This window comes from Petaurus breviceps, unplaced genomic scaffold (assembly GCF_028583685.1).
Source record: "Petaurus breviceps papuanus isolate PSGF00001 unplaced genomic scaffold, PetGlider_PUasm1.0 89580, whole genome shotgun sequence".
Taxonomy (NCBI): domain Eukaryota; kingdom Metazoa; phylum Chordata; class Mammalia; order Diprotodontia; family Petauridae; genus Petaurus; species Petaurus breviceps.
In genome coordinates, this window is record NW_027187077.1 from 2848 (window position 1) to 13204 (window position 10357).

The 10357-nt window shown below is 45.5% G+C and overlaps 1 protein-coding gene across 1 annotated transcript; it reads right to left on the reverse strand.

The window, feature by feature from the left end:
* Window positions 1-696: 696 nt before the first annotated feature.
* Window positions 697-9796, reverse strand: LOC138176474 (diacylglycerol kinase beta-like; the record flags this gene model as incomplete). The annotated part of the gene is made up of 5 exons (XM_069107263.1): window positions 697-782; window positions 4458-4532; window positions 5592-5665; window positions 8927-9031; window positions 9710-9796. Coding segments are annotated over 5 exons (427 nt in total), but the record flags the coding sequence as incomplete, so codon positions are not given.
* Window positions 9797-10357: the final 561 nt, after the last annotated feature.

Genomic DNA, 10357 nt, shown 5'->3' on the forward strand with positions numbered 1-10357 from the left:
GGCTTTGGGCATCTCTAAGACTCTAAGTCACAGAGTAGCTGTTGACTACATTAGCAGAGGGAATTTCTTCATTGGGACTTTCATTCATTTATGTCCCTCAGTTTCCTTGTGTGTAAAAAAGCAGAGTTGGAGAGGTCTCAAAAGTCTCTTCTGCTGCTAGATCAGAGATTTTAAACTTGGGGATCCATGGACCCCTTGACAGATATCAGGGGACCTATGAACTTGGATGGAAAAAGAATGACATTTATTTCAATATAATTGACTTCCTATGTAATCCTTTATATTTTATTGTGTGTATAATCTATATATTTTCTGATTTTAAAACGTGATTCTGAGAAGGGAATAGGCTTCACCTGATGGGTGCCCAAGTGATCCAGAACACACAAAAAAGCTGAGGACTCATGCTCCAGATCTATGGTCCAGTGATGTCTTTCTGGAAGTGACTAGTTCCCTGAGTCCATCTTCTCTCAAGTTCAAGGGACCTTCCTGGCAAGTCAGCCTTCACTTTCTAGTTCTAGTCTGCTCCTCTAACCAGGAAAGGCAACCATTCTTTTTCTGTTTACAAATGTGAGCTGCGATTATATTAGTAATGTAAGGAATGTGTAGTTCATGCTGGGTTTTTTCCTGCCTGTTCTTCAAATACTGACTCTTCCCTCTAGTCACCACCATCCCTTTTCTTCCTGCTTTGTTACTTACCGATACAATCCAGTACCCAACCGATAGTCCCATCTCCTCCACAAACAAGCACACGGAAGTTTGGCACGCCACGGAAAAAATTCAATCTGGGAAGAAGAAGGGAAGTCAAACAGTCTGCTTTACTAGACAGTACTCAGTGTGATGCTGGGTGATCTGGGTGAAAACTTCCTCTTCCTGCATCCCCTGGAAGTATTCCCTGGCATGAAGAGAGGAACTTGGAAGAAGCTGAAGGTACCTAGCCTTTTAGACCAGGAGGGGCACATTTTATTTTATTATTTTTTTGTAAGGGGAAAGGCAAGATAATTGGAGTTAAGTGACTTGCCCAAGGTCACACAGCTAGTTAAATGTCAAGTGTCTGAGGCCGGATTTAAAAACAGTTCCTTCCTCCTTTCCCCATTCTCCTGCAGTGGAAAACACTGAACTAACTGGTGGCTCTAATTCAGTTCAGGGCATTTTTGACTTCTTTATTCTCATTTTGTATCTCCAGCCCTCAGCACAATGCCTGGGACATATCAGGTGCTTAATAGATGTCTGGGCAGCTAGATGGTGCTGCAATGAATAGAGCACCCAGCCTGGAGTCAGGAAGACCCGAGTTCAAATCCAGCCTCAGACACTTGCTAGTTGTGTGACCCTGGGCAAGTCACTTAACACTGTTTGCCTCAGTTTCATCATCTGTCAAATGAGCTGGAGAAGGAAATGGCAAAGCTCTCTAGTATCTTTGCCAAGAAAATTCCAAATGGGGTCAGGAAGAATCAGATATGATTGAAAATGGCTAAACAACAAAATAAATGTTTATTGACTGAATGACTGGTGTTGGGAGCTGGGCTTACCTTCCATAGGAGTGCTAGGAATGGTATTGAGGTAGAGTGATGCAGTGGGCAGAACACTGACTCTGGGTCCAAAACCCACTTAGATGCTCACTGCCTTCCTATGACTTATGGGCAGTGGCTTATTTTCTCTGGGTCCAGCTTCCTAATCAGTCACCAAACATGTAATAAGCACCTATGTGCCAGACAGAAAGACAAAACTGAAACAGCCCTGCCGTCATGGAGGTTATGTTCTATTTCACTGGTAAAATGAGGGAATGGGCATGAAGCAGAAGGTCTCTGAGATCTTTAGATCAGAAGTCTCACAGAACAATGCTGAAAGAATTTTTATTATTTCCCTTCTTTAACTGAGATATGCTTTGTCCCAGGTAAAGATTATCATTACTACCCGAGTTTATGTAATGGTGGAATATCTCTACTTGACTCAGGAGCCTGAAAACCTGGGTATTAGCACCTACTCAGTGGCAGGTCACTTGAGCAAATCACTTCTCCCTGACCTGACATTTCACTTTCCTGATTGCCCAAACAGGGCTAGGAATCCCTGCTCTACCTCCCACCTCCCAGGGCCTTTTTGAGAATAAAATAAGGCCACTGACAAAAAACCTTTATAAAGGTTCATTTGCAAGCTGCAGCCTCAAAGGGCAGTGTTCCAGAGTAGGTAGCGCACTGGCCTCAGAGCGAGAGATCTGATTGAGCTCACGGCCCATTTTGGCTCTGTGACCCCCACACAAATTTACCTCTTGGTGCCCCGGGTGGATCTCTAATGCTATCAATTGCAGAGAAACTGGCCACTTGCATTGGCAGTGGGTCTTCCTTCCTGGGTGCTGTGTAAACTCTGATGAAATGACAGGCTTAGTCTTGTCCCTGAATTATTATTCTCATGCTATTTTTGAGTCCTTAGTGCTAGTGCTGGGGAACTGCTGAACCCAGAGTAGAGAGGATTTATATGGGGTCAAATATAACTTTTGGTACTTAATACCTGGGTGATCTTGGACAAGTCACTTAACTTTTCTGGGCCTCCCTTTCCTCATCTGCAGAATGAAGAGGGCAGGCCTGAAGGCATCTCTGAGGGCTCCCCCAGCTCTCAATCGAAGATTCTATGAAGTTCAATATGTAAGAACACAGGACCACATATTGGGATTCCATTCTACCCAGCGAGCATTTTCATTAAGTGGCTACTGTGGCTACCTAGCCCTGGCCTAGGTGCTGGGGGCCCTGTGTGGCATCCAGACATCCCTAAGGTCCCTGCAGGCAGTCAGACTCACAAAAACACCGGCTATAGGTCCTGGCCAGTGGAGGTGGCCTTGGCCTCCCATAAGGTAACAAGACCTCAGGTGTCCTAGCTGACATCTGTCAGGAGTCAATGTGCCAGGCAGCATGGTGGCCTTGGAGCTGTGTAGCTAAGGCTTCTGGGAAATGCCAAGGACTGACTCCACCTCAAAACTGTCGTTCATTGTCCTCCATTCCATTGTGGTAGCTGTTGCTGGGTCCCCATCACCATCTATCCTTCATTCACTGCCAAAGCCCGTTTTCTTAAGTGCAGGTCCCCTACAGCGCCTGGCACATAGTGGGGACTTCCATGTATGTACATATGTATGTGTGCACATACATGCAAATCTATCTATCCATAACGTGTGCAGAGTGTTTTATGTGTGTTATTTCCTTTGGCCGTTACAATAACCTCGTGCGGAAAGTGCTATCATCATCCCCCTTTTACAGATTAGTGCACTGAGGCTTAGAGTCAGCATCTCATGTGGGCTTCCTGACCCCAAGGCCAGAGCTCTGTTCACTGTAACATGCCATCTCTCCCTGTGTGGCCCCCACTGTGCCCCTGCTAGTCTGAAACATGACTAGGGCTGCTGGCCTCTGTCCCAGGTGAGTGTGCCTGCCCTTCACATAACTGTGAAAATAGGGCTCCCCTGTGGATGAGCCTGGCTCTCAGATCACTCTTTCCTTGGACTCTTGTCGGAGGCACAGCATTCTGAGGCTCTCCCCTTACTTGCCTCTATGGGGAATGAAAATAGGGAGAGGTGTGTTAGCAGTGACACACTTTTTGATAATCCACCTGCTCGTGGGGAAAACAAGACACAAATCCCACCCATTTAGGCCTTCCACTGTAGTAACTTCTAGCTCGATGCCTGAGCCCTGACTCTGGAATTAGGGGACCTTGGTTTAAAATACCACCTCTCAAGCATGTGACCTCGAGCCAGTGCCTCAGTGTCCCCATCTTTAAAATAAGGGAGTTTAATTAGATTGTCTCTAAAATCTCTTCCCTTTCCACCTTCACTGTCCCATCAACCTATAATCCCCACAGGCCTCTCCACAAAACAGAAAGGTTAAAGGTTTCCTTCCTCTCTTTGCTTTTCTTCAATGTTCTGGTCAAATCATTGGCAAAGAATGAAAGTCAGGAAGTGGAGGAATCTGGAATTTGAAAACTGAAGCCTCTCCTGGAACGAGGAGGACGTCCTCACGCCACATGTGACCAATGACCCTGCGGCCTCATTTTGCATAGTTACTTGGCTACAACATGTAGAACGTGAGTCAATAGGCCCATGTTCCCTTTCCCCATGTCTCTCCTGATTCATTGGGAAGATGCCAGTTAACCCAGCCTTGAACAGAAGCTCAAGGAATTTGCCTTGCTTGTCAATCAAGTAAACAATAACAGCAGTTCCCTGCCCGCCCCGCCATGATTGTTGCTTTGTCTTTGCCAGGAGGCTACTTCCAAAATGGAGTCAGCCAATAACAGCTGCTCCCGAGCACCTCCAGAAAGAGAAGGTGGAGAGTGAGGGGTTTGTGAAGAAAGGGAGAGGGAGGCAGAAACACAGGAGGGAAAGACGAAGTGGAGTGGGAGGGTGACGTTCTAGAAAATGGCTTATTTGGAAGGGAAAGAAGAGAAAACTTGGGAAGCATCGCAAGAGGACAGCATCTTCATACCCTGGATTAGGCCCCCAATGCTCCAGGCTGTAAACTTGTCTGGGGTTGAGCAGATATTGGAATTTCCGAAGGACTCTATAGAAACAAAAAGAGTGGGGAGAGAAGCAGAAACGAAAGGAAATGTCATTGGAAGCAGTTCTAGCAGACGAATGACCTCATCAGCTCACATCTAACCTACTTGAGGAGGAGAAGGGACAGGACAGACTGAAGCTCACTGAAGGTTCTGGGGCCCTGAGGGTCTCAAGTGGAACAGGGCTGCTTCACCATTCCAAGAGATGTTTGGAATCATTGGTGACCTTATCACTTGAAGGTTCTCTCTTCATCCAAGAACAAAAGAGGGCACCAGCAAATAAAGGGTATGGAGTCCTCTTCCTTCCGGGAGGTCCTGTTCATATGTTAGGTGGTGTGATTTCCTGTTATGGCATGGGAGCAGACTATGCGGGAATGAAGAAGGAAGGGCAGGGAGAGGGTTGTTGGTAAGGACTGATATGGAAAGCACCAATTCTCAGGTTTTTCCAAGGGTGGAGTTTAAGGCTTGTGGAGCCCCAGGTTAGTAGGGGGAGCATGCTGAATGGACTGGGAGGGACCTCCCTGGAGCCTTCCCTCTCTGTTCCAGCTGCTTCCATTTTTTCCCACATAATCTGAAACTTCACTCCTGGTTTCTATACCACAACCACCTCTGCCTCCAATGTGTGTGACCAGCAATGAGAAACTACTTTAAAATACTAACTTTCTCTTTCATGATTTGCCCAGTAGCTTCTAAAAATGTGTCCAGATGTTGATGACATGGATACCTGGTCCTCTCAAAGACGTAATGTCTCAGTCTCAGGCAAGTTAGCCTGGCTAACATTTCTTTTCTTGGCATCTTCATGTCCCTTACAGCTATGGACAAATTTTTGACTATACCCGATCCCAAGACTATACATGATTAACTCTTCCTGAACTCACCAAATCACCCATCCTCTTAGTTCCTTCTATAGAGTTTGGGTAAGAAAGGTGTTGAAAGGTGTGGGAGAGGGACAGGCTCCTCTGTAATTCCTACTAACATGTGAAGTCTACTAGGAAGGAAGTCCAAAGATGGCTGCTTGCCAGGCCCTTCCTCTTTGAGGAATAATATAATATAATAATACATACTTTTTCCCTTGTTTTCCGCCACTCTTCGGATTGAGCAAGACAAGCAGGGGATGTGTGTCCTTTGGTGGAATAATCTGAAATACACAGGGTGAGAAAAAGCTTACAGAATCACAGAATTTTGGAGTTGAAACAAGCCAAGGATATCATTCCCATATGCCTCTCTATACCTTTACTTGGGGCCATCAGTATACACAATATATCAACATCTGCCTAAACACTGGCCAGCTTATTAATCACCTCCACTCATAGTCAGAGATTCAGAGCTGGAAGAGACCCCTCAGCACTGACCTTACAGACCAGGAAAGGAAGGCCAAGGAAGCCAGGCGACTTGTCTGTGGTCACAGAGGCAGCAAATATCAGAGGCCAGCTGTGAACCCAGGCCCTTTGAGTCTAGAGCCATTATACTGCCCTAGACCTTCACAGCACCTTAGGCTCCTCTCTCTCTGTCTCTGTCTCTCTTTCTCTTCACCTCTCTCTCCCTCTCTCTTCCTCTCTCTCTCTTCATCTCCCTCTTTATCTCCCCCATCTCTCCTCCCCCCTTCTCTCTTTCTGTCTCTATCATTGTCTCTCTCTGTCTCTGTTTCTGCCTATGTGTGTCTCTGTCTCTTGTCTCTCTCTCCACTCATTTCTACATCACTAGCTACCTGCTACACATCTCCACTAGAATGCTTCAATGTTCAATGTTCAAAATGGAATTAATTATATCTCCCCACCCTAATCCTTCACATTTCTAGTTTTTGTTCAGCCTCAGAAGTTTGCGACCTTCGTTGTGTGTGTGTGTGTGTGTGTGTGTGTGTGTGTGTGTGTGTTTTTCAGGGGGATGAAGATAAAATCCTCCTCTGTTGCTTATAAAGTTTTCTTTTTCCTATCTTGTAACAAGTTTTCTTGTGTTGTCCCTTCCTTATCCTTCCCTTCCCTTTTTCTCCCTTCCTCTCCTTTTCTTTATGAACCTCTCCTTTCCCCCCTCCTCACTGTGTGTATGCTTGGGGCACTTGTTACTGGCTAACTTAGCTTTGGCAGTAGCCTCCTGGCTCCTGACGGAGGCAAAGTAGCAGTGATGTGGGTGGGAAAAGCTGCTGTCATTCACTTGATTGAGAGATGAGGCAGGCTGGTATATTCTTTGAGCTTATTTTCAAGGATATGTTAACTGGATCTTCCAAAGGAATTGTAAGGGGCATAGGAAAAGGAAACAGAATTTCCTTGCTATTGGTTGACCTGCATTTAAGAACAAAATTCTACAATATTGTGACCAGGAAAAGACAGAGAATTGGGCAGCAGGGTAACTATTCCCATGCAATGCCATGCCTCTAGGTGCCACTGCTAAAGTTCGGGTCCTGCCCTTGCTCCTCCCTGATTCTGCTTCATGGCTCTCAGTACTTGTCTTCAGCCAGAGAGCTGATCAAAAGCAGAGACAAAGTAGGAAGCCCCTTAGCCCTTCTGCTTTGTGACAGATTCTTATCAACGTGTTGAGAGATAAGCGAGGTGTAGTACAGTAACGAAAGTGAGGCTCTTGGGCGGTAGGATTCTCTCTTTCCTCCTTCCATGGCCGATTGCTGACTAAGAAAGATAAGCCTTTCTCCCTCTTCTGATCCCCCAAGTTGGCCGATGAGGGCAGCGTCTCACAACGCCGTGACTTAGACAAGAGCAAAGGAAAGACCGATCCAAGAATTCATGCTCCTCCTAAACCCCCGGCCAGGAGGTTACGTGATTTCTGAGAGACACAGAATCTCAGACTTGGCAGTGACTCTGGGCCACCTGGTCCAAGCTACTCCCGATTTTGAATCCCTTCTATGAAAACCCTGAAGAATGGCCCTGCAGATGCTCACCTGAGGAGATCACCTGCTATCAGCACGTGCTGCAGCCAATTCGTACAGGCTTCCGAGAGCTGATTGTTAAATTCTCACTGAGAACATTTACATCTTAGAAATGGGCAAATGCTATAGGCCAGAGCTTGATTGACTGTTTTGTCAATTACTTCAACTTAAGGAAGTAAGGGAGATGCTACTGATGCAGGCCAAACTTAAAAGTGCATCAGGCAAACATTTTTGTTTTGAGAGCCAGTTAAACATTTCCCAGGATACTCCTGCCTGCTCCAGATTGAGGCAGCTCGTTCTAGTTGTCCAGAGTCTTATTCTTCAAAGTTTCTCTTTACATCCCACTTCAATATGCTTTCCTGTCATTTCTATTCACCGTTCTGAGTTCCACTCAGACCACAGAATGAATGGAATTCCTCTACCACCAGGCCTGCCTTCGAATGACTGAAGATTGCATCATGGCCTCCTAAAGGCTTCACTTCTCTAGGCTAAACATCTTCACTTCCTTCAGTGGATCTTTGGGGGGGCATGGCTCCCTCCTTACCCTCCTATTCAGTCTTATTCTGAACAATCTCACTTGTTCCTGTCCCTCCTTGAGTAGGGCACTGCCAGAAGGACATTATAATCACTCACTACTCGACCAGGGCAAACCCCAGGGGATGATTGCCTCCTCCCCCCACAGCCCCATCCTGGACACCAGGGATGGGATACTCGGCCTCTTCTTGCTGTCTGAATGGCCCTTGGTCTGGAATCAGAAGAGATTCTGCCAGGTACAGGAACATGGCTTCCTTCGGGCAACTCACTTCATTTGTATGACTATTGTATTATATTATATTGTATAACTATATTCCTTCTAGCTCCAGGACTCTAAGCCTATGAGCCTTGTGTGAGGAACTCAGTTTGAATCCTGTCTGTGTGGCCTTAGTCAGCCTCTTTCTATCTCTGGGCCTCTGCTTCTTCTTCTGTAAAATAGAGGAGGTAAGGTGGCCTCTGAGGTCCCTTCTTGCTTCAGATCTATGATCCTATCCTCATTTTTGGGGGGGATCTAGCATGTCACACTCTGGAATGCCATCTTGTTTTATCACATGCCCAGAACTTGGGTTTAGATCTTGGCAAACCAACTTTGGGATATTCCGATATTCCTGCTTGGCTGCCAATGGAAGGACCAGATATGACTCTTCTTAGGAAAAAGAAGTTGGGATACTTGAGTTCCAAAGGCCTTTTCATGTAATGGTGGGTCAAGTCCAGGGAGAGGTACATTAATATCCAGTCTTTGCAAGGACCATGTCTATATAGCCAGTATTTCTATAGTGATTTAAAATGTGCAAAACATATGTTATCCCAATCGCCTTGGGAGTTAAGTGCCATTATTTCCATTTTACAGATAAGGAAACTGAGGTCAAGAGAGGCTAATCAATTTTCCAGGATCACACAGTTAGCAAGTGTCTGACGTTTATGGACTTTTGAAGCGGGGGGGGGGGAATAAATGGCAAATAAAAGATTCCAGGCAGACTCCCGTACCTGTAGCCCATGTCCATCCATCAACAAGGGGTTGTTTGGCTTAATCTCCATGAGAGAAATCCTTCGGCTATAGCATTTAGAGCATTCAATATCCTTTTCTTCGATCTTGGAGAAGAAGGGGAAAAGGCCAATAGTATCTTAGACCAAAGATGACTAATACAAGGAAACATCCTATGGTGTGATAAGGAAATTTCCCAAAGTGAGGCCTTTAGCTTAAATAAGCTTATTTCTCAGACCTCTCCCACTGCAAACTGAGTCATTGGTTGTCATCTAGAGACTGATGTAAAGCAAACGAAAAAGGAAATATCCCCCAGGAGATCGCAAGGTTCTTGGGACCAGATTTTGTTGTCCCCCTCTCCCCCTCCCCCAATATAAATCCCTCCAGGGTAGAGGTTATCTCAAATTTTAAATTTGCATCCTCAGAGTGTAGCACAGTGCCAGGCACTTGGTAGCTACTTAAGAAAAGCTTATTGATTGACTTGCTATCAGAGCCCTTTCGAAAACAAATGCCATAATGCTTCACACTGGACCACCATTTTCCCTCTTACATTGATCATGTCTTTGTTGATTTGCTAATGACTGGATAAATAAAGGAAACTCTTGGGAAAGCACTGGAGACTCAGGAGACTTAAGCTCCGCCAGTTTGGTAACCTCATAATGGCCTCAGGACTGGACAAGGCACACTGACATCCAGGCTTGGAGAATGAATACCGGAGCGCAGTGTTTAGATGTAAGAGGCCAGTAAGGGATGAACAACGGGAAAAGCAGAGCAAATGACTGTACCATAAGGAGCTTGTTCACTGGCTTCTTGGGTTTCTTGGTGCTGTTTTTTGGTTTCTGTGAAGATTTTTCCTCAGACATTTCTTTTACCTTTGTGGAAAGAAACAAAGAGTCAGCCAAATCTTAATCAATCGACAAGTATCCATGAAGTACTTATTTTGTGCTAGGTACTGTGCTAAGTGCTGGAGATACAAGTGAACTAATGCCTGCCCTGGGGAAATTTCCTTTCTGCCAGAGGAGATATTGTGAACAGGCATGGAAGTGGCAGAGGGGTTCCTGTGCTCCCAGGAGATATCCTCCCCCTACTGGGCAATTCAGTTTTGAGCCCCCACTGTGATGTGGTTTCATTTATACAAAATAGCCATGTACAAGTTACTTAATATCCTGGTGCCTAGGTTTCCCTATCTGTAAAATGAAGGCATTGGAATAGATGACCCTGAAGTCTTCCTCTTCCAGCTCTAAATCAGTTGCTATGATCTCATATAAGAAGTATTAAATAAATATACTTGCATTCTCCATTATTCAACTTCCAAAGTGACTTTTCCTAAAGCTCAGATTGAATCATTGCTTATTAAATCCCAGTGGCTCCCTGTGGCCTCTAGGACCAAAGGTAGAAATCTTTGGCTTTTGGTCCCTTGTAGGTCCATAACT